Here is a 25,386-nt window from a genome sequence, read left to right as displayed (position 1 = left end):
ATTATGCTTCCCAATCTCCTCTCTTACCCCTCTCACGTTCCCTCTTCTCTTTTTTACCACTTTTCAGTTGCCATGTCCAACTTCTCAACTTACAGCCTCAGCTCCCCCATCCCTCTCCTTCCTTAAAACACTCACTTGGCCACTCTTCCTCGACACCACCTTCAGAGACTTGCAGGCGAGCGTGGCTGTGCCCAGCCATGTTGAGTAGGCTTATCTTAAACTCATGATAACAGAACGCAAATGGGCCCTGAATGCTGCCAAAAAATCGTACTATATTTTCATCATCTGTTCACGGTCCCATCCTCCCAGACAGCTATTTCACACCTTCTCCACTCTCCTTAAACACTACCTCCCTCTCTATCCTCACTTTCAGCGGATGACCACGACTTCTACTTCACTGAAAAAAGTGACAATCACGAGACATCTTCCACAACTCCCACTACCCACCTCCCCATCCGTATTCCACATCCTCTGTCTGGTTGCTGGGTCAGCTCTTCATGCTCCCACCTGTCACCTCTCATTTGGATTCTCCATCCCATTCCCTCGTGCCTGGTCAAGGGCGAGCCCCAGCAAGTCTCCTCTCTGTCTCTTAAATCATTCATATTCTCTCCACACGAATCATTTCCAACAGCATATAGACACAGAAGTACTTTTCACAACTTAAAGCCCTCCCCACTCATTTCTGCCTATAATCACCTCCACATTTCTTTGCTCACCTTGCAAAATGCCTTGGGATACTTGTTTATTTTCACTCTCTCCATTTCTTGTCCTCTTCATCTCTCCTGAATCTATTCTAATGCACGTTCACCTCCACCCTTTGACCCACCCGTACTCTCTTTTCAAAGTCACCAATCAGTTTCACTTTGTTAGATGTACTGGTGAGGTGTTAATACTTAACTCATATGACTCAGCAGCAGGTTCCACCAGCTGGTTTCTCCCTCCTCCTCACTTGCTTTCTTGGTCAGGGCATTTGCTTTTGTCTTATTTCACTCCATCCCCCACAACTTCCTGGAGCAAAAGTCTGTTCCCCTCTGGAGGCTCTGTCCCTGCACCTTTTCTTTCTTTTTTTTTTTTCCATTTTCTATCTATAGTCACTTCTGTGGTGAGCTCATCCAGCCTCAAGCAGAGGTCTTCTACACTAAATTTATCTCCAGTCTAGACCCCGCCCCTGAACTCCAGACTCATATATCCAACTGCCTTCTTTTGACACCACTGGGGTGTCTAAGAAGGACCTCTTGAACTGCACCTCCCATAGCCTTGCCCATCTTAGTTAATGCCAACTCTATCCTTCCATTTCTTTGGACAAAAACCTCCGACTTGGCCTTGACTCCTCTCTATCCCTCTCTTTGGGCAGTGGAAATCAGAGCAGCATATTGGGATCTGACCACTTCTTGTCCTCTCACTACCCCCTTTTCCGGTTCAAGCCACCATAATTTCCCTCTCAGATTATTGCAGCAACTTCCTGTCTTATCTTTGCTTTTCCCCTTGGCGATCAACAGTCTATTCTCAACACAATAGAATGGTCCTTAAATTCTAAGTTAGATCATGCTGCACCTCATCTCTGACCCTCCAGTGGCTCCCTATCTTGCTTTGTGTCAAAACCAAAGTCCTTACAAGGACTCACAAGGCCCAGCATCACCAGGATTCCTGACCTCCCTGAGATCACCTTGTTTACTTTTTCTCTTCTCTCATCTCTTTAGCATGCTAGTCTCTCTGGTGGTCCCAATCAGTGGTGCCCTTCCTTTGGGGATTTTGAGTCTGCTGGTGAATTTGCCCTTCCCTAAATATCAGCATAATTTTCTCCTTTCCATTCTTAAAGTCTTGAGATGTCACCTTCTTAGTGAGTCATTTCCTGATTTACCGTTTAACATTGTAACATCTCTCTCTGCCTATACTCCCAATATCTCACCCTCTTTTCTTTATTTTCAGCATGGCACTTCTCATCATCCCATATAGACTATATTTTACTTAGTAGTTGTCTCCTCCACCAGAATTTAAGCTCCACAAATTTTGACCTATGTTTTGATCAATGTTACATTCCTGTGGCCTTATGCTGGCATATAATAGGTGCTTAATTAGTATTTACTGAATGTATGAACAAAAACAAGACATGTAGTGAGATCAAGTTTGTTATATACATTTTTAGACCTCTATAAAGTTGGTGCTTTAACTGGAAAAATTAATATTAAATATATTAAGCGAGAGCCATTTTAAACTTCCCTTCTCACTAAGTTCTATTGGAGATTAAGCACACAAATCTCTACTGCCTGAAGTGAAATCCTAGGAGTTGGCCTGGCCTCCAAATGGACTCACTGGAGAAATCGTAAGGTAGAAGACCACCTCTAGAATTATACTAGGAGACCCCCAATGTCTCATTATCATTTATAAATCTAAAGTGTCATGTGGCCAGCATGTTTTAACTAAAGCATCTTTGAAAGTGGCATACCCATCTAACCCATATTATAGCTGTATGTCTGTTGGAGAGGTAAGAGGTGTTTGAGTAATAATTGCAGACCTTCATCTGGTAAACACAGAACCTAGATGATCATGGTAAATCTGGGCTGAAAATATAGCTTTCCAAGAACTTTAATTTTTAATAAACAAAGAGGCAGGCACCTTGCTTTTTCCAATTCCATCCTACAAACACTGAGTACCTACATGTGAGGCATGGTGTCAAGTTCTGGGGGAGAAAGGGACAAATCAGGTAAGTGCTTGTCATGTGTGAGAATAATTCTGTTTATCATATAAGAGGTTGTCTAAATCAGCAAAGGAAATCAATATAAATCTTTGTAAATATATCTTTTTATTTAAAAAATACAGCCTTTTCATGCAGTGTCTCCGGAACCCAAGAGCAGCAGATAGAGTGACATTCTTCCATTTGAAGTAATTTCACAGTGAATCTCCTTACATAAACTGTATGTGAAATCCCAAGAAACAACAGAATCTTTTGTTGTGTTAGAATTTTATTGCATTGAGTAGTAATTAATTATACTGCTGCAATGCTCCTTATTTGTAAGGAACCCTGGTTAATCAGGAGTAAGTACTTTGGTCTGGCCTCTGAATTCTGTTCCATTTTGCTCATTTCAATGCTTCTTGCTGATTTCACCCTGAGATGTGGCTTCCTCCTATCCCTCCCATTTAGCAAACCATCTGATTTATACATGGGAGAAGACTTTCTGAGTTAAAAGTTATTTTTAGCTATGTATAAAACATTCAAGAAGAGAAAAATAGGTTGTAGTTCAGAAAACAATAAAAGGCTTTGCCCATAAAGCATAACTTGTTGTCAGGGCTGCAGTGAGACAAAGTAGTGTTTCTGTCCTTGTGACTCAGTAACTGCAGTCTTTTCAATAATTTAGGGCACATTTGAAATAATTGACTCAAGTGTTTACAAAGAAATAGGAATTTATTAACAGGCAATGAAAATAGTTACGGGGCAATGTTAGGATGCCCAATCTGCATATTCTGTTGTCAAGTCTGCTGTTGATTAATCCCACCATGTGCAACTGAAAATCTTACTTTAAGAAGCTGGTTCCCAAAGTGCCAGCTGAGAGGACTGCTCTCCCATCAGTCTGCCTGGGTTCAAAATCGAATTCTGTTACCTCTGTATCTCTCTGGGGTAAGTTCCTTATTCTCCCTGCCTCACGGTTCTCATTTATAAAAGGAGGTTAATCCTCAAATGCATGCCATAAGGTTTGTAAAGATCAAATGAGTTAATGCACAAATCACATACAGTGCTGGACACACAGTAAACATTCTTAAATTATTAATATTAATTAAGGATAAAAAAAAAAAAGGATATACTTAAAGGAGATAGGACAAAACCCAAGATACTCTAAAAAACAGCAGAGAAAGGGTGTTAACTTAAAAACAAAAAGGAAGGATCCCTGGGTGGCTCAGTGGTTTGGCACCTGCCTTCAGCCCAGGGAGTGATCCTGGGGACCTGGGATCTTGTCCCACATCAGGCTCCCTGCATGGAGCCTGCTTCTCCCTCTGCCTGTGTCTCTGCATCTCTCTCTCTCTGTGTGTGTCTCTCATGAATAAATAAAATCTTAAAAAACAAAACAAAAAGGAAAGTATCTTGGTATCTGAATTTCTTTCATTTTCTCTGACATTTTTTATTGAGACAGTCAACTCACCACTAGATTACAACTCTTCAGATTGTACTAGAAATATATAAATGATTAAGTATTAAATTGGCCAAGCTAGTTTGTATGCTAAACCTAAATACATATTTCCACTTAAACTTTGTGAATCCATAAGTCTAAAGATGTCATTAACATGCATGTGCTTTAGAGAAAGTATCACGTGGTATTTTAATTAGTGTGTATAAATATTATTTTCTAATTCTTCTAAGTTATAAGCAAATCATCACACTAGATCAATTTTTAAAAGTATAAGTAGAATAGATTTTTAATAAAAGAAATTTTAGCAAGATTGAGAAATAGTCATTACTGTACTTAATAATAAGGCATAAATAAGAGGCAATTTATATATTACTGTTACTATTACTTTTACCTAGAGCCAGACCATCCACAGTATTATACTTTAGACCATCCACAGTATTATACTTTTGATTTTACCTGAGTTTCCCAGCTGTGTTTTCTTCCTACTTCAAGTTAGTCATCAGCACTTGTTCTTTTTACTTTTAACATTCAAAATGTCTGTCATGTGTTTTTAAGTCATAATTACAGCTCAATATAGCACATTATGTACAGAAGAAAGAAAAGGAATAGCTTAACAGGGGCTTCATGAAATTGGCTTTAATTTCACTCTGGGATGAGAAGTAGCCACTTGGTGAGGTTACGTGTTTTTTTTCTGTTAAACATTATTATTCTTTTCTAAAAAAATATTTTATTTACTTATTTTAGAGAGTGTGTGCACAAGTGGGGAGAAGGGCATATAGAAAGGGAGAGAATCTCAAGCAGACTCTCCAATGAGTGCAGAGCCCCATGCAGGGCTCGATCCCACCACTTCAAGATCATGACCGTAGAGTCGGATGCCTAACTGACTGAGCCACCCAGGTGCCCCTAAATATTAATATTGCAAAAAATAAAACAGATTCTTAAAGAGTCTAAGGAATAAATGATTCTTCAAGCACACACTTATTTTCCATTAACAACTTGACCCCTCACAACATGAAAATAATTTTACATTCATCACTTGATGAAATATATTTTTTTGGACACACTCTTATTTCTTTCTCAGTATCCTGTTATGTCCAATCTATCCTCAGTCTCTCCCTCTTCTTTTCAGTAATGAATCATTTCTGAGTTTTACTATCTGGATCTACATAGCCCCCAAATTTGTGTATGCACTTAGAAATTCCAAGCTACCTATTTGTGTGTGTGTGTGTGTGGGGGGGAGGTAGAGGAGTGGTAAATAGATAAAATAGTCATCTTTGTTCTTATAATGACATCATTCTATACCCTACCTCCTCCTCCAGACAATGGCATCCATGTCATTGGATTTAGCACATTTAGCTGGATCCCCAAGACAGGGAACTTCCTTCTAGCATCTCTGCTCTCATTATGATCCTAAGTTCAGGAGTGACTTATCCTGAGTTCTCTTCTCTGCTTCTCTTTTTCTTCACACAGAGAAAATTCTGGGGCAGCTAGACCAGTCGAATAGGAAAGGAAAGGTAGATACCATGGCGCATGCTGTGGCTATGGGACAACTGCCATCCTCTTAGGGTGGCGGATGTGTTCTGGAGGGGGAGGAGGTGCCCTGTGGTCCCTAATGTGAATCATAACCTCATTTAAGAAAGAGTTCAAAAGTAGAACGTTTTCCCTGCCCTTGAAATTGGGAGGACAGGGAAGGGGATGAGAAGGATGAAATGCGTTGGTGAGGAGTGAAAAAAAAGAAAGCAATGAGCTTGTATGGAGTGTTTCAGGTGCCAAGCCAGGTTCTTTAGATACATAATCTTTATTTCTCACAGTTGCTCTGTGGGGGAGGTATATATAGACTCATTTTTTCCAGATAAGGAGAATTAAGTTCAGATTGAGGAACCAGTGCACCCTTATAAAGCTCATGAAGGAGCGTAGATCTGGATGCTGGACTGTCTGAGCCTGGGGCTCTTGTTCACCCACTAAGCAAGAACTGTGAGGAAGTAACCACAAAACTACAGACAGGAGCATCCACAGAGTGGTCTCCAGATCATGTGCTGGTAGCTAAGAGAAGCTGGGATAACAGAAGCAGGTTAGGTACTCTGGGACATGGATCCGTGTTGGCCTCTAACCTCCAGCCAGAGCTCTGTAGGGAAGCAGTGTGATCATAGGAAAGAGCCATCAGCCCCAACCTCTGTTATCACCACCACCCTGCTCACTCTTACAGGACCAACACAGGTTCACTTTCAGAGCCAGCATGATGACTGGGTATACTTTGATTTCAGGGGCATCAGGAAAGAATCCTTGCTTTTGAAAGATGCACCCCAAATTTTTGGCAGTGACTTGAAATATCTTTAGGAGGGGTGGGTTTTTAATCCCACCCTTACAAGATTTTCTTTGCATGCAAATGACCTGAGAAATAACATCCTGATCTGCTTAGATCACCTTTATAAGGTATTATAAAACTGGACATACAAATGACTAAGGGAAAACCCCTTTCAGTTTAGATAAAAAAGATTTTGAAGGCACGTGGATTTCAAACTGGAATTCAAGTAACCAGCAATATGCAAAAATTTTAAGGGGTACACAAACAAAAACATATTTAAGGGAATCTGTGTTTATATCTTTAACTTCTATATGCACTTCACCCTAAAGCTAATTGCCTTGAAAACTTGCCCTCTACTTTTCAAAATGAAGGCATCTATTGCATCCTGGTCTTACCAAGATATATTGTATGAGGGTGTAAAAGCTTCCAGCATGGCACAAGGCAGGTGTGAACTAACTGGGAAGATTAGTGTGGTATTTGAAAGAGTAAGGGACTATAATGACAGGGTGACAAACTCTTTTGCAAATCTGGTCATTTCACTCTGGATGTTCATCAAAATTGAAGGAGGGCTTAATATGCCACTAATGGGTCACTTACCATAATATACAATAATAGAACACCGTCTGATTTAGTGTCTCTACTAGTTTAAAAGACTTTCATAAATTAAAAATTTAACAAATGAAAGCAACATCTAGTGAAAAATGAAAAATACCTAAAATATTTTTAATATGCATATTTTTTACCTAACAGCATTCCATCAAATTCTATCCTTAAAAAAACCTTCTATGTGCACATATCCATATGCTATGACTCACCTATGTTAAATCTAACTGAACACTCTGTAGTTTGTTATTTTCTTTAGGCAACGTGCTCCGTGGCAAGGAGGCTGAGCAACGTGAGATAGTTCTGTAAAGAGCAATCTTCATATTGTGAGACCTTGTTCCACATTCAATCAAGAAAAGACAAACACAAATAAGGTCATCTTATGCTAGTGAAAAATGTCAGGAAATGGGAAATAGAGCAAGTTTCTGCAGGAGGCATTTGCCCTCCTTGCAAAACCATTCCCACCTCCGCCTTGCAGAATCTTGCACTCAGAAGCTGCACTCACTGCTCATTTTTTCCACCTCTTTGACTTTTTGAGGTCCCAGGTCATCAACATAGTACTTGATATTTTGGGGATCTTCCTTAATCTATGCAAGTGACATATGTCTTTTCATTGTTGTTTGTTTTTTAACAGACCAAATAAGGTCAAACAATATAAACTCCTCTCAAAGCTCTTCCTTTCTGGGCCACCTGGGTGGCTCAGTCAGGTAAGTGTCTGCCTTCGGCTCAGATCATGATCCTAGGGTCCTGAGATCGAGCCCTGCATCAGACTCCTGGCTTGGCAGAGTCGGCTTCTCCTTCTGCCTCTCCCCCTTCTCATGCTTTCTCTCATTCTCTCTCAAATAATAAATAAAATCTTTTTTTAAAAAAGCTGTTCCTTCTTCTGAGTGTCAGATCATCCACAAATATGCACATGTCTCCTACCTACCCTAAAAATCAGCCAACAAGGAAATCAGCCTGTGACACCCCTGCTCTTCTCAGCCATGCTTCCACCTTCTCTCTCCCTGGGTGGCTAAACTGTCCTCATCTATTCATCTGCTCACTAATCCTTCAATCTAGTGCTGTCTGGATTCACTCTCCCCACTCAAACTGCACCTTCAAGAGGTGACCAGTGGCCCCCTTCACTGCCCCATCCAACAATCCAAGAGCATCGTCTTTCTCTCTGGCACTCTCAGGCCACGTAAGTAACTGTTCTTTCTCAAACCTCTTTCCCTGGTTTCTTTGTTTCATCCACCATAGTTCACATAGTCCTCCACAGAGCTCTCTCTTTCATTTTCTGTCCTTTTCATTTTATAGCAGTGGTTCTCAACTTTGTGCAGCAGAGTCACCCAGGGAGGTGTTAAGACCTGCTCCTGCCTGAGCACCCCCTGCAGAGGTTCTGATGGAATGGGGCTTATGAAGGGGACAGGCACTGGTGTTTTTTTTTTTTTTTTTAAGATTTTATTTATTTATTTATTCATGAGAGACACAGAGACAGAGGCAGAGTCATAGGCAGAGGGAGAAACGGGCTCAACTGAGGGGAGCCTCATGCTGGACTCGATCCCAGGAACCTGAGCCCAGGGCAGGTGCTCAACCACTGAGCCACCCAGGTGCCCCTACAGTGGTGTTTTTAAAAGTTCCTCAGGGAATGTTAATGCCAGCTGGGTTTGCAAACAACTGGCCTATCTGCACCACTGATCTCATTCACTCTCATGGCTGTTCACTCAAAAATCATGAACTCCAGTCCCAATTTTCATTCAGCTCCATTCATATTTTCAATTACTTTCTTTATAACTCCATCTGAAAGCTCAACGAATATGAAAAGCAGAATATGTGCCAAATTGATCTCAGTATCTCCGCAGGTCATTCCTTTCTCTATAAACTTGGTCCTCCTGGTGTTCTGTTTAATTATGGGGTCTTATCCTCCCAATCTTAAACTCGGAGCTCCCAGGAATCCTCATGGCTTTCTTCAAAAACCACTCTATTCAGTTATGGATGGTACCGAAAATGTTTTTCAAACCTGGCCCCTCTTTTCTACCCTTAATCTCAAGTACTGTGATATTACTTTAATTCCAACAATTCTTACTTAAAAATAAATCTTGGGACGCCTGTGTGGCTCAGCGGCTGAGTGGCTGCCTTCGGCTCAGGGTGTGGTCCCCGGTTGGGATCGAATCCCGCATCGGGCTTCCTGAGGGAGCCTGCTTCTCCCTCTGCCTATGTCTCTGCCCCTCTTTCTGTGTCTCTCGTGAATAAATAAATAAAATCTTTAAAAAAAATCTTTAAAACAATAGCTTCCATTAAAATTATCTCCCTTGTGTCACTGTTTCTAGGGTAAAATCCAGACTTCATATGAAATCTTACAAGCTGTCCTCAGTTACTGCACTAGTTTCACCTTGATCGCTTAATACTACTCTCCAGACATTGAGAACTTCCTGAAGCTTCCTTAGCATGTGATCATCACTAACACGGCCACTCACTGCATTTCCTATCACTCTACCCAGAGTGCCTTTCTCCTCTTTTTCTCCTGAGACAATTCTACTTGTTCTTCAATATTCACCTTAAGAGACATTTTTGTTCTGAAGCCCCTTTTGTCTGTTTTATGTGCAGCTGAAGCAATCTTATCAAACCATTTATCATACTGTACTGTAGTGATTTATGCAAAGTTTGTGCCTGGGAGTTCTTGAGAGCATGATTACTCATATGTTTATGATACATTTTGAACATCTCTGAATATATATGTTTAGTTTCATGTTCACAGTATCTAACACAGCACCCTGGCAGAGATGTTCAAAATATTATTTATTATTTATCCAGTGTATATTTGCTGAGTATCTACTATGTGACCTCACTATTCTTGGGCTGTATTAATAAACCAAACAGACAAAATCTGCTCTCTAAGCAATTCCCAAGAAAGAAGGCAATGTATAAGCAATATAAATATATTGGATAAGTTCAATGGTCCTTAGGGCTGGGAAAAAAAAAATCAGTGCTATACAGTGTTTTAGATCAGGAGTCAGAAAACATTTTCTGTGAAGAGTCATATAACTCGTATTTTAGGCTTTGTGGGCTAAGGTCTCTCAACTGTAGGTACAGACAATATGTAAATAAATGAACATGGTCGTGCTCCAATAAAAACTTAATTTACAAAAACAAGTGGTGGGCCATATTTGGCCTACAGGCTATAGTTGGCTGACTCTTGTTTTAGATGACAGGGACGACCTCTCTGCAGAACTAAGCTCTAGAACATGAATATTTTGAAAGGGCCTATCATACTTAGCCAGAGTATTCCAGGTACAGGGAAGAGCAATGACAAAAGTCATTGTTTGAGAAGCAGAAATAAAGCCTTCCTGGCTGAAGTGTGGTGAAAGAATGAATGAATGAAGGAACATATGAACAGAGGCATGAATCAGTGCCCCTGTAGAAAATAAAACTACTACTATAAAGTGGCAAGTTTATGCAAGGAAGCATTCCTTTAATTGAGATTTGTAACCACAATCAGAGAGAAGAAATAAGGACATGACTGCATACGAAAATAAAAGTCATTAGGACCTACTTAAAATTAGTTCACTCATTGAGTATCCATTTAATAGCTACTATGCAGTGAGGATAATTGCAGATGCTAGAAATTAGACAAAATGTTTAATAATTATGACTCCTAAAGTTTCAGACAATCACAATGTTGGATTCTATTGATTTTTAGCAATGCATATATTTTGATTTCTAGAAGCTGAAATACGACTTCTAAGTACTGAGAAGTATTGCTTATCACAGACCTAAGAGCAGTACTGTCATAAAGAAGCAAACAAAAAATGTGACTTGGGAATATATATATAAAACATACCAATTACTTTCATTTTAGGAAAATATTTTGGAAAAAAATTCTTGAACATCACCAAAGGAAATGTACTTAAAAATCATTGAGGGACACCTGAGTGGCTCAGAGGTTGAGCATCTGCCTTCCACTCAAGGCGTGATCCTGGAGTCCCAGGATCATGTCCCACATCAGGCTCCCGTGAAGGAGCCTGCCTCTCCCTCTGCCTATGTCTCTGCTTCTCTCTCTTTCTCTCATGAATAAATAAATAAAATCTTTAAAAAAATAATTGAGGTATTCTAAAAAGAAAGGGCCAGATGTTGAGTTTAATTTTTCTTTTACATTCTAAAATTTTCACTTTCTTCTGAAGTATCTGTAGATAATAACAACAAACAACACAAATCAACATGCTTATTCTACATTTGGAAAATTGATGGGATGATCTAACACTTTTTAAATAAATGACATTTCCCCAAAAGACATCTTTGTCTGGATATTATCTGATTAGCTCATGAAAATCAAATAAGGCTACACACAATTTGTGTCATTTTAACAAACTAAATTTCCAAAACATACAGCCAAAAAAAAATTTGTTGTTGTTATAGGAAAAAATTCGGACTTTGGAGTTGCCAGACTTGGCTCTGTAGCCAGGTCCTCCCACTAGCTATGCTGGCAGCCTTGTGCAGGCTGGAAAGTCCCAGAAACATGATGCTCATGCATATAGATGGAAGGACCATCCCTCCCAGTGTCGTAGGAGGATTTAATGAAATATGTAAGGGAAAGCAGCTGGAATCAGGAGACAGGGAATAAGTCAAATTTAACTGCTTCTTCTCTGAGTTTACCCCAAACAGCTACATCTGCATAAATGTATTTTAAATATTGATGATTCACTATTCTTTAGTGCCTCTATTAAGAAGTACATATCTTCATATTCATGATACTAATCAGGGAAAAAAAACGGGGAAAAGTCTAGATCTTCTTCAGATCTTTCAATTTTCCACTGCATTAGGGCTATTGGTATTAGTTTATGAGTCTTCATTCATACAACTCTCCTAGTGAAGAAAGTTTCCCCTTATTTACAGCCTCAATCCCTTCTAGTGTATGTACCAGGAGAGAGGTCATATTTCTAGCCTTCCTATACGAGATACTGGTTCCCAGCTCTTCTAGAAGGATAAAATGTTTAGAAATCCCTCCAACAGTTGGGTCTTTCAGTTCTATTGATGCCTTCAGTCTGGCAGAGAGTTCTCAAAACACTAACATAATTTTACTAATGAAGATGAGTGATTCCCAATTTGATTATAAGTTTTAGGACTGGAGCATATTGACCCCATATTCTGTGTTCCCAGAAAAGATGTATAAAACCGCCATCCCTTCCTTTGTGTAGTGTGATTTAAGGATCAACTTTTTTTTTATGGCTCCTAGATGCATGGTTTTATAGCTTTACTGTTACTGATATTTTATAAAATTCAGAACTATTGGCTATATAAGTGCAGTCAGGGAAAAAAAAAGGTTTTGCAACAAAACATGGAGATCATTTGTCAATGGCTGGGGTTTGCACAATCTTTTCTGAACAGCCATTTCAGCATTCAACAATCTCATGTTTCAACTTTCCCAGCTAAAAACTGTATTTTTCAGTTTAAATTTAATCTTTGATTTATGTCATCAGCAAGAAGACAGAGAAAAGTGGACTACCATTCTTAATGGATTATCCATTTATAGCTCATAATTAAATATGGGATAAATCATAATCTCCAATTTAATCTTGACTTCTCACATTCATTTTCTCACCTTTATTCGCTCCCATCTCCTCTTTCTAATTAAGTAGCATAAAGGCTAAACTACCTATGACAAAGCCCAAAACTTCTAATGCTAAAAGTGGGGGACTTGGGGTACACCTGGGTGGCTCAGTGGTTGATCATGTCTTCCTTCGGCTCAGGTCGTGATCCCTGGGTCCTGGGATCGAGGCCCGCATCAGGCTCCCTTTGGGAGCCTGTTTCTCCCTCTGCCTAATGTCTTTGCCTTTCTCTCTGTTGTCTTTCATGAATAAATAAATAAAATCTTTTTAAAAAGGTAGGGAACTCATTTACACAAAATAATTATTTTCCAAACATTATTTATCTTTAGTAATTTGTTGCATGGTTTGCTACTAAAATTGTGTAAAGTATAACTATGTTCATATCTTACTTTTAAAAAAACACAAATATTTGGGCAAAATGATACAATAAAAATAAATCAACAACCATGTCCTCCTCCTTGTTGCCTCATCCCTTCCAATTCCTTGAGCAAAAAGAACATATCCCAGGATGATGCATGTATCAGGGGCTTTTCAGGAATGCCTGGCACTGACTAGTATTAGCATTCATAACTATTTACAAATATAGTAAATGTTTCCTCTCAGTCGTTTCTGCATTTTGTTTAAGCAAATCAGTGCCACAGTAAGAAAAAATAATTTACAATCTAAATTCCATACTTATTTTCTGACTAACTGTTTTTAAAAGAACAATGGAGACAATAAATTTGAAACCACAATAATATAGACCTTATGACAATGATCGTATTTTACCATTTGATGATAAAAGTACATAGCTGAATATTATTAAATATTAAGAACATAAGCCATATTTGCTAGAGTATATATACTTTACACTAAACAAAAAGCTTTATGTAAAAGAATGTGTAGAATATGCTCTGACTACCTTCAGGAAGACTAATGTGTTGGTTTCCTAGTCTCATCTCTATACTGCCAGAATTAACACAAGGGAGAGGCATCACCTGTATTAGGAAATAATTTGGCTAAGCTCCATCTCTGTAAAATGACGCCATGAATGGACCACAAATCCCAATAAAACAACAGAAACAAAATAAATTTTTCCAATAATCAGAAAGCTCCATAGTTAAAGTACATGGAGACACATAAGCAGAAATTATAACAAATTATAAATCTGATGGTGACTTCATATCTTTACAGCACCTTCAACATAATCGTATAGGTTGAGTTTTGTGATTTCTTTCAGTTTAATCTTTCATATCAATAAAGCTGGGTCCTTTGTGAGAATTTTAAACAGTTCTACCTAAGAACTTGTTTCTTTTTGTAGTTCAGGGTAAATGACATACCTGCATTTTACCGATAGACTATGAAATTAAAAAAAAAAGGAAGGAAAGAAAGAAAAATTAAATTCTCTTTTTTTTCAAGATTTATTTTTTATTTATTTTTTTATTTTCTTTTTTATTTATGATAGTCACACACAGAGAGAGAGAGAGGCAGAGACACAGGCAGAGGGAGAAGCAGGCTCCAAGCACCGGGAGCCCGACGTGGGATTCGATCCCGGGTCTTCAGGATCGCACCCTGGGCCAAAGGCAGGCGCCAAACCGCTGCGCCACCCAGGGATCCCCAAAAATTAAATTCTTTACAGAGATCTTTTTGGAGATAGCTGGACTTTGGTCATAAAATTGCTAACAATGAGGTGCTCAGCCTCCTCCCAAGAAGCTATGCACTCTTTGCCCTTTAGATACATGAACTTGTTAACAATGTGATTGGTTAAGGAGTTGTCTAATCATATATGTCAATAATAAAGAACAAAGCACCTTGCAGTTTTCTTTCCTATTCTATTCCCCTGTGAAAGACAGATGTGTTGTGTCTAATTATTCACTGATTGGTATCGGGAGAAACATTAACATAATTGGCACATTTGTTCTAATTAACAGAGAGAAACTGCCACATGCCACCCAACATGAAAAGTGAGTCCAGCAACCATTAGCTAGAAAAACCCACATCCATCAGAAAAGGTCACTCTGTTGAACTCAAACTGGAGCCCCTCATCTGAACACTGAGATTGAGGATGACACAAGAAAGTTGAGAAGAGTGTGTATACCTAAAAGAATGGAGATTCAGCCTAGAGTTGTTGGATGCAGGTATATTAATCAAACAAATGGAAAAAGCAATTATGGTGTGATTATCAAATGCACACTGAGCCAAGCCAAGCTTCTAGAAGGAGCATTAGTTGGAAGCTGGGAGTCTGCCAAGTTTTACTGACCAGTTTAGAAGTGACAAGTTTGAAGGTTTTCCTGTATTTGTGTGTTTTAATCCTGCCCTTTAGATCAGCGGTTCCAAACCTTGCTGGATTTTAGAATCACTTGGGAAGCTATTAAAAATTTTGATAGCCAGGCTGCACATCCTACCAATTCCCGGATGATCCCAATGCACATTCTTGATTGAGAACCAGTACTGCACGCAGACTGGTTCTAATGTTCTTGCTAAAATGTCAATTTCGGGGCACCTGCGTGGCTCAGTCAGTTAAGTGTATGCCTTTGACTCAGGTCATGATCCCGGGGTCCTGGGATTGAGTCCTGTATTGGGCTCCTTGCTCAGCAGGGAGCCTGCTTCTCCACCCCCTCCCTGTCTCTCATGAATAAATAAATAAAATATTTAAAAAAATAAAATGTGGATTTTGATAAATGGCCTGGGGTTGGGGCTTGAAATTCTGCCTTTCTATGAAGTTCCCAGGAAGTCATGCCAATACAGATAATCTGTGCATCACGTTTTGAATAGTAAGGTTTGACAACTCTAAACGATGTCCATAGCTATTAGCCTTACGGAGACTTTTACCACATAGGGTTTGGCTGCAATTGCTTCAGAGTTTGAAATCCCAGAATTATTTTCTTTTGGTTCTCACAGTGGCAACAGTTTCTCACCATCTCTTGTATGACTAAGAAAGCCTCCATTATAGGATGCAAACAAATGTTCTTTACCCATAAAAGTTGTGGATAAAAATGCCTTAAAATACAAGAAGCAAAAGGCCATTAAAAAAAGTGTACACAAAGACAAGATTTTCTCCCTCCATCCCTCACCACCCCCATAGCTATTGTGCAGATATTGTTTCAGATGTTCTCTATTGTTAAGAATAAAGGCTACTTTGTTTATGCATCCATTTGCTTGTCAGATTCACAATAAAATAAGGCACTTATTCACTTCTGTATGACTACTGTCCAAAATACTTTGTACATTTCAATAGGTTTGTAGAAAGTAAGTTTTTTATGCTTTAAAAAAGTGTTTGTCTTCAAGCATGTTGAAATTGTATTTTAGACAATTGTAAAAAAAAAAAAAAAGAGAGAGAGAGAAAAGCAAGTGGAAAATGTAGTGACATTTTGCTCAGTTGTAACTTCTGCAAAGAAGAGGAATTTGCTAAGAATGGAATTTGTTTTCCTATTGAGGAAACACTCCCTTAATTGCACATATGTCTGGCTCGTTGCTTTTGAGAGCTGAACGTACACAGACCATACTGCGGAGGCAAACTTGTCTTGAAATCTGAAAACTTCCATTCCTAAAGCCTAAGTTCAACTATGAGAAGATAAAAGGACACTGACCTAATGAACTATTAAATTAACTAAGAGTGACAACCTCCAAAAATGGTTGAAGTAGAATGACTATACCTAATATCTTACATGGGAGCGAAACGGCACCGAAATGTTCTTAAAATGCTAATTTTTTCAGGGCAAGGCAACCATAAATTGACTAGTTGATGGCTAGTTCTTAACAAGTCTTTATCACAAATCTGCCTTTCAGAATAAGGAACTCTCAGCATTTTTTCTTATTTCCCAATAAGTGGGACTCTTGCTAAGTCTGGCCACCTTTAGAAAATACTGGCTTTCTGCTCTCCAGGACTGGCATTTCTCACCCCCAGTGAGTTTACAGTAAATAGTGCTCTAGGCATATGGGGAGAATCACTGAAAGAAATTCCAAAGCAAGCGAACTTATTGAAGAAACATATACTTTTCTCAAGAAATGAGGGTCATGGAAATAGAAGGCCTTGTTGCCCTGTGATTAAAGACACATTCTAGGTCATTGCCTGTTGCTGAAGCACCACTGAGAGAGAGATGTCTTTGAAAACAGCTGAGGCCTGCTGATCACTGCTTTTAGGTCATCAAAGGAAAGCTCACTCTAGTGGGTCTGCTTTCACATGGAAGACCTAAATATTTTCTAGCTTTTATTCAGTCAATAAAATCAAATTTAAAAATCACGTTCAGAAGTTTTTACTCCTGGGCCACCTGGGTGGTTGAGTGGTTGAGCATCTGCCTTCAGCTCAGATACTGATCCCCGGGGTCCTGGGATCCAGTCCTGCATCAGGCTCCCCACAGGGAGCCAGCCTCTCCCTCTACCTATGTCTCTGTCTCTGTCTCTCTGTGTCTCTCATGAATAAATAAATAAAATCTTAAAAAAAATTTTTTTTACTCCCACAGAAATTAAAATCTAACCTTTATTTCTTCATCTCTCTCCATTTCTTTACTTCTACCCTAAGACAAGTAACCATTTTCTCTTGTTTGGGTTAAGGCAAGATCCCCTAAATGGGTCCCTGCCTCCATTCTTACACCACTCAAATCTATTTTCCACACAGCACTAAGAATGATCTTTGAAAGACATATATAGCACAGCATGATGATGCCATACTTAAAATCTCCAGTGGTTTTTCACGCATTCAGAGCCAAATAAGTCCAAACAACTTACCATGTCTGTAAGCCCACAAACTCATCCTCCTGCCTCTGAGTGAAGGTCTCCCCGGCCTTCCTCATGGCTTCACTGTGTCTCTGAGCCACTGGCTTCTTTTGAAATCTATAGCCACATCAACTCCTTCAGAGGGTATTTTGCTTCCCCTGCCTGGAACTTCCTGACTCAAATACTTTCAAGACTGGCTCTTTCCTGCCATTCAGACTTCAAGTCAAATAGTGCCTCCACAGACAGATTCTCTTTGACTTTAAAGTGACTTCCGCTCCCCATCAACCATCAACCTCTCAAAATCACCTTGTCTTACTTTAACTTGCAATTATCTGACAATATCTTAGTCATTTATTTCTATTCCTGTTTAGTCATTTCTTTGTTTTTAACCCTTTAGGGACTTTGGCTGGCTTGTATCTCCTGAAACTAGAAAGTATCCAGCACATAGTTGAGTAGACAGTAAATATTTCTTGAGTAAAGGAATTCATGATTAAAAAATAAAAAGTGCATGTTGTACTATAGCTCAAAGGAACCACAAGTCAAGACACAAATCTCTTCTAAGTTCAGGAAAGGTTTATAATTTCTTACTGTTTTTTTTTTTTTTAATTTATGTTGGCATCATTTAACTTCACCATTATTTTTTTTAAGATTTTATTTATTTATTCATGAGAGACAGAGGCAGAGACACAGGCAGAGGGAGAAGCAGGCTCCATGCAGGGAGCCCGATGTGGGACTTGATCCCAGATCCCCGGGATCCCACCCTGAGCCAAAGGTAGATGCTCAACCGCTGAGCCACCCAGGCATCCTGACTTCACTATTATTTTTACTTGATTTACATTATTTGGGTTATGGTGATTATTTGGGCTTATGGTGATCTCTGTGTATAACTATTAGAGGCAGATACTGGAAGAAAAACATGAGGTGACGTTGACAACTGTTGACTGAACCAATGCAAAGCTCGCAGGCTGACTACTAGTTAGGGAACCTAATACTTGTGCAAAACTGTTCGCAAGGCTGATAATCCGCTTGTAATAAAAACTCCTTCTTGTTGCTAACACACATGCTAGGACACAACTCCAACAGATATTACTGGGAACTGAAAGCAGTATCTCTCCCCAAATTTGTATTCAAACTCTTCTCTTTAAACCTCTTTCGCCGGCAAAGAATACAAAGCACAGCTTGGAAGACAATGCACCTGCATGGAAATGCATCAACATGAAGTTCCAATTATGAAGGAATGACAGTGAAACACACACTCCTCTCATGAAACAAAATGTTCAGTGGCCATATTAATAATCAATTAGATGGAGTGCCACCTGATGCTGCACATTTGGCGGAGCCTCCAGCTGCCAGCAGCTTTTTGCCCTGGCAGTATTAGCTTAAAAAAAAATCCGTTCCCTGTTTATCAAGACTAAACTCAGCAAAATAATCTATTCTTTTGCACTTCAACCCATATTTTCCCACTTGCTAATTAGAGATGCAAATGTTGATAAATAAGACGACGGTTTCTAAGCACAATTGGGTCAATAAGTTGAACATTGTGCCCTGTTCCTCCAATTAAACTCCTATGAGAAATAGCTCAATTATAATTAGAGAAGCAATTATCCCCTTGTTAAAGGTGATACAAATCACAGGTTTTAGTGAAAAATTCAGTTTTGCTCCTTCTGCCATGCCAACAAATCTTGTATCCATTGATGTTTTGATCCCAATACTCTTCAAAAGAGATAATCTGATGAAATAAAGTATCTCTGAGTATATTTCTGGCTCCCCATGTGACAGCAACATTTTCTAGGCATAACCTCAGATGAGCAAAGAGGGATTCATTTTATGGAGTGCTACTATTATACCACTGGAGCAACCCCGCACCCATTCATGAGTGTATTAATATTCTGGCTTGTTTAGGGAGATGAGGAGGCTTGTCTATTGAAAGGGAGGCAGATGCCTTTCCAAAAAATGTAAGAATAACATTGTATTTTGGGCTTGATCCTAGCAAAAATGTTATTAAGATAGTGGGTAATAGTTTCTGGTAGTTGTTTTTCTTCCTCTCATCTAGTCCACTCTTAATTTTATATGAGTATTATGAACATGCCCTGTATTCCTTGAACTAAAATAATTCCCAACAGGCTCTCCCCTCATTTTTTTTCTCCTGATCCTAGCAGGTTGGTACTTTGCTCTCAGGCTTCACACTAGTGGAACCTCTCACCTCACACTGAGTTCTCTCAATAGGACTGCATCTTCAGGGGTGACACGCATCCTTTTTCTGGAAAGTTCCATCTCCATTTCCTGAAATGAGCTATAGCCAATAGGGACTCTTTCCTTTATTTAATTAAATATAGTTAAAGAATCTACTGAATAGATTCCATCTGCTGGTATTTGAGATAAAACATGAACAAAACCCCTTTCTCTACTTATATCTTCACAGTTTAGGCAGGCAGAGGAGTCAACAGATACATTTCAACACAAGCAGTAATTGAGACTATATAAAATCATTGTATATCGGGGCCAGCTACACTGGATCATCTATACCAGGTATTAAATTCTGAAATAATTCTGCATGTGGCGTGAAGTCACTGAGTGCTTCCCCCTATCCTTGCCAATACTCGATGGCTCCCTAGGCCACCCTCTGATTCAGCAGCTAGAGTTTATACTTGATCCAGCACTAGGCCTTGATCCAGCCCTGTGCTAAAGAAGTTGTGTGGTTGTTAAATACCTTAAATAAAGAAAATAAGTATAAAGAAAGAGCTCTCGGCAAGGAGACCAGAGGAGGGAGCGCCAAGCATAGGCCCCTGTGCTTTATCCTGGGGTGCCCACAGCATAATTTTTTTTTTTTTTTTATCCAATAAGTATTAAGGTGAGTTTTCAGTCAAAAAGGTGACCACATAGAGAGATGGGAGTATGCAAAATCTGAATCAGCCTCTTCCTCCTCTGAACCTTTGTCACTCTCTTTCTGTTGGTCCTGAAAAGTAGAACTACCAATAACAGCCTCAACCCAAATGTCCTATCTGAAATAAAATACGCAGTTTCCTCCAATGTCTTGGAACCCTGATGATGAAGCGGACAACAGTAACTTTAAATTTTTAAATTTATTTATGAGAGAGAGAGACAGAGAGAGAGAGAGAGAGAGAAGCAGAGACACAGGCAGAGGGAGAAGCAGGCTCCATGCAGGGAGCCTGACATGGGACTCGATCCCAGATCTCCAGGATCATGCCCTGTGCTGAAGGCAGGCACTAAACCGCTGAGCCACCCAGGCTGCCCCCAGTAACTTTATTTATTTATTTATTTATTTATTTATTTATTTATTTTCCCCAGTAACTTTAAAAATCAGAAAAAAAGACAGCAGCATGGTTTGCTGTACGTATTTACATTAACAAGTCATTAATAAAGTATATGTTTACTTATGGGGCACCAGGGTGGCTCAGTCGGTTGAGCAACAGACTCTTAGTTTTTGCACAGGTCATGATTTAAGGTTCTGGGATCGAGCCCCACATCAACTCCACACTTAACAGGGAGTCTGCTTGAGATTCTTTGCCTCTTTTTCTCTTTGTTCCTCTCCTGAGCTTCAGTGCATGTGCGTGCGTGTGTGCTCTCTCTAAAAACTAAATCTTTAAAAAAAAACATTTACATAAATAAGGGCCTTTCCTTGTTGAAAGCTTACAATATTTCTTCATTTGTAGCATTTATGGACTCTAACCAAAGCCCTGGCTAGAGGATACAGGAGGGCATTTTGGTGATTCTTTTTTTTTTTTTTTTTAAGATTTTATTTACTTATTAATAAGAGACAGAGAGAGAGAGAAGCAGAGACATAGGCAGAGGGAGAAGCAGGCTCCCTGCAGGAAGCCTGATATGGGGCTTGATCCCAGCATTCCAGGATCACGCCCTGAGCCGAAGGCAGATACTCAACCACTGAGCCATCCAGGCATCCGCATTTTGGTGAATCTTCATAGAACAGAAGCTTCATCTCTGCATGCCCCATAGCACCAGTACAGGTACAATGTGCTCAGTTATTATTCTGAATTCAAGAGGTTGAATTCAGTCTTTTGTGAATCAGTGGGTGATAATATAGTAATAGTAGAAAAATGTCTGATGTTTCTTGAGCTTTCTACATGTTCTAAGTGATTCACATGTACCATCTCATTTAAACTCTAAAACTACACCCTGGGTAGATACTATTATTATTATCTCCATTTTATAATTCAGGAAACACACATATAGAGGACTGAAATACCTTGTCCAAAGTCAAAAAGTTAAAAATAGTGATGCTTGTGTTTACACCTAGAGTTCTGTAAGGAAATTAGTTTAACATTCTATGGTGACTAAAGCCAAAATAGGGGGTAATATTAAATGTTACTTATGACTTCAGACATGTTTCTGCCATTATTTGTATAAAGAAGATACCAATGTAATTTAAAATTAGTAGAATTCTTTAGAAATTTATTGACTTGTATGGGAAGGAAAAAAATAATTACCACCTCGTATTCTGCAAATAATGTACCTGACTACTACTTTAATGGAGCTAGACACATACTTATAAAACAAAGATCGACTAAATTGATCAGCCATGTATTCATTGAGCATTTATCATTGGAGTTTTTCAGAATCGTTTGCCTTGGATGCAAAAGAAGCACAACTCCTTGCCAGTAAGGCCTGATACCTTAAAGACTGATTTTATATTATGGTAAAGCACAAGAGTGGATCTGTAAGCTCAATATTTCATTCTATGCTAGACTTATGTGTTCAATTCTTCTAAAAATTTAAATATTAAGTAATGAATGCATTTATCATAAAATTAAAATAATCTTATAATCTTTTAATTTGCTAGGTTACATTTCATTATTTTCTTTTTTCATTTATCTGCCCTTCTTAAGCAAGTGACCATTGAACTGTGTTACATTAAAGTATTTTTTTTAAAGATTTTATTTATCGGAAACCCTGGGTGGTGCAGCAGTTTAGTGCCTGCCTTTGGCCCAGGGCGCGATCCTGGAGACCTGGGATCGAATCCTACGTCGGGCTCCCGGTGCATGGAGCCTGCTTCTCCCTCTGCCTATGTCTCTGCCTCTCTCTCTCTCTCTCTGTGTGACTATCATAAGTAAATAAAAAAAAAAAGATTTTATTTATTTATTCATGACAGACAGAGAGAGAGAGAGGCAGAGGCAGAAGCAGGCTCTATGCAGGGAGCCTGACGTGGGACCCGATCCCGGGTCTCCAAGATCACACCCTAGATTGAAGGCGGCACTAAACCACTAGGCCACCGGGGCTGCCCACATTAAGGTATTTATTAGCTTTCTGATCTGAGTGATTCTAAGGGTATTGAATAGAATCTACCTAGGAGTTTATTAGCCTGCTCTTGAGTGTGGCTGTTTGATGTGTCTTCTGACTTCAAAAAAAGAAAAGAAAAAGAATCACATTAAATATAGTTCTTTGAATGTCAAATGGGTATATGATTTTTGAGCTTGCCAAGTGTTAATTGGTCTCCTCCCCACTGATGATACAAATAAAATTCACCGCCAATTAGTTTTCAGTCATGAATCTTTACTGCTTGACAAAGTGAACCACTTTGTTGGAGAGACGAAAAAAATGAAAAGATTACTAGGATCTTGTCACTGAAAGTCTTTGCAAGGATCAGCAATCTGTAAGAAGCATTGGGTAAAAATGAGGTTTTTGATACCCGTGTCACTCAGAATATATTTTGGTCTCTAAGGTGGTGTAATGGAGATTTGCATTAGAATTTTTAAAAATACAACTAAGGAGACAGATGCACTATTATAATACATGAAATGAAATACTGAATAGAGAAGACTTGCCTCCTTTCATCACACTAAATCATATTACATATCAGTGCTGGAAGATAAAGTTTTGATGCAGTTGGATGAAACATCTATAATCATGCAAAGTCTCTGATCCAATGCTAGAAGTACCACAGAATGCCAGTTACTAGGCAAAAAATAGTTCTCTTCTTTCAAAGTAAAACAGTAAGTTTCATTAGGAGCGCTACTTTGAGTCTTTGCACTGGCACATGGAGCTATATAAATGGCTGTGAGAGAAAAAACGCACTTGTTTTCTAAAAGCCTTGCCTAAATTTCTAATTCATTTAGTATTAATAATAATTTGAAAAGAGCAACCAGATGTTTAATTTTGTTGTCAAGAGACCAGCTAACTGAGCTGGCTCCCACATTTGCTTCAAATTTTAAAAGATTGAAAAATTATGAGAAATCTAATAATAAGTGTCCTAATAACTAAGAAACATTTTTTGAACAATGTTGTGTCAATAACATTATTTTGCAATTTCATAGACAGGGAGGATTCAGGGCTTATTTAAAAAAAATCAGCAGGCCCATATGCAGGCCCAAATTGTGACAACTAAAAAAAAATGCTTCCTTCTGTACATGCAATAAAGAGTAAAAATTCCAAAGGACTAAATAACAAAGACGGAGGTTAACAAGGACCAACAATTCAGCAGTGATGCATGTCACTCGTCAAATTGAAGTATTTCTGGGTCCATAGAATACCAGATTAGCTAGGGCAATAGTGTTGGATGCCTATTAGTATGTCAACTAATAATCATAAAAGGTAACACTTTTGAGAGTTTAGAGTTATTTGTTAACAAAGGAAAGACACCATATTAGAGGATTTTCCTCAACAAGTATGCTTTATTAAGGGGAATGGCTCAAGGAGGGCATGGCACTCTTTTGTGTTCATGCCAGTTCACAGACAGGCATTTTCAAAGGATACTGTATTGTTTGGTGCTAATGAAAAACGTGGTATGGTATATATCTGATTTGTGACACTTCATTAACAATCAATGTGCTTTGTTTTAGCAAAAACAAAAAATAAAAATGTAGAGCTCGATGGAAAGCTCATGGTAGGAAACTAATTGACACTTGTTATTTCTCAAGCATGTTTTTATTCATAGTGTGTAGATATGACCTTTAGATTACATCATGGAACAGAAAATATATATTTGGGGTGCACAGGTTCAAAGACACACACACACATTTTTGCATATTATCAAGAACAATAATAAAATTGATAGTACATTATTAAGTCTTATCACCTATCTATACGATAAGTGCCAGATAAAATAAAGCAGCGTTTCTGATTTCTTGAAAGAAAATGACAATATTAAACCAAACTGCCTGTGGCTTCGTCCAGTGGGGCATTCTAATTGACTCCCAAGTCATTAATCAGTTCTCAATCAATCTATTTTGCCAGCAGCAGGCAGTTAGGACTCCATTACCAACCATTCATCATGCCATATCCTAATTCACTGCACCATTAGCCATGGATTAGGCCTCTGTTAGAATAACTAAGTGCCAATTGCTAAATGCAAAGAATTTTTGTTACTCACTTCAGCCACTGGGATCCCTTCAGGTGGTCGACACTGCAGCAAGACTTCCTGTTCCAAGGATACTTCCTTTCCCAGGGGTTCCTGCTCAAATGTCTTCCTTAGATCTGGAAAGCAGAGGTAATAAAATATATGATGAAATCAATAATTAACATTTATCCATTTATAGAAAATGCTATAAAAATGTTCCAGTCTACTATTTTATGTATCTTTTTAACCACACACCGTCAGTGATATGGGAGAGCGTGGAGTCTCACAGAGTCGAAGAATGAATCTCATGGACAAAGTGAGTGAGCAAAGTGGTAGAAGTTTATTATGCAGTTACAGAGAAAGCTCTCAGAAGTGAAAGAAGTCTTGACAGGGTTGCCACTGAGGGCTTTTAGTGGCAGTCTTTTATTAAGAACCTAGCCAGGGAGCCCATGGCCTTGAGATTTTTGTGCAGTCTTGGTTAGAGCAGGGACTATTGATAACACCTTAATGACACATTTCTTTGTGGTCTGGTAAGTTTTTGTGATTAATTAGTAGCCATTAAAGGGAGATACTCCCTAACATTTTGGAGCCAGGTTTATTATTTTTCTCTGTTTTTACTGTCTTATCTCTGTTTTCTTGGGATGGGTAGGAGCCTGACTCTGAGCCTTTCAGTGTCCTTGGGGTTTATGGGAGCCCACAGATTTCTGGGAGCCTGACTCTAGGCCTTTCCCTTATCTTTCCCTGCCTAGCCCCATCTGCCCC

The 25,386-nt window shown here is 38.9% G+C and overlaps 1 protein-coding gene across 3 annotated transcripts in view; it reads right to left on the bottom strand.

Annotated features, from left to right (window-relative positions):
• Positions 1 to 25,386, bottom strand: part of UNC5C (unc-5 netrin receptor C) — a 351,929-nt gene that overhangs the window by 78,082 nt on the left and 248,461 nt on the right. For 2 of the 3 annotated variants that reach the window (XM_038582098.1, XM_038582099.1), the window contains exon 4: positions 24,658 to 24,761. In XM_038582098.1, coding sequence (XP_038438026.1) covers positions 24,658 to 24,761 — 104 coding nt within the window. Of the gene's footprint in view, positions 1 to 716; positions 845 to 24,657; positions 24,762 to 25,386 lie in introns of those variants that run through there. The other variant, XM_038582100.1, reaches the window with a different exon arrangement.

The sequence above is a fragment of the Canis lupus genome, chromosome 32 (assembly GCF_011100685.1).
Source record: "Canis lupus familiaris isolate Mischka breed German Shepherd chromosome 32, alternate assembly UU_Cfam_GSD_1.0, whole genome shotgun sequence".
In the NCBI taxonomy this organism is placed as follows: Eukaryota; Metazoa; Chordata; class Mammalia; order Carnivora; family Canidae; genus Canis; species Canis lupus.
Note: the sequence above shows the minus strand (reverse complement) of the source record. Positions and strands in the feature narration are given on the sequence as shown.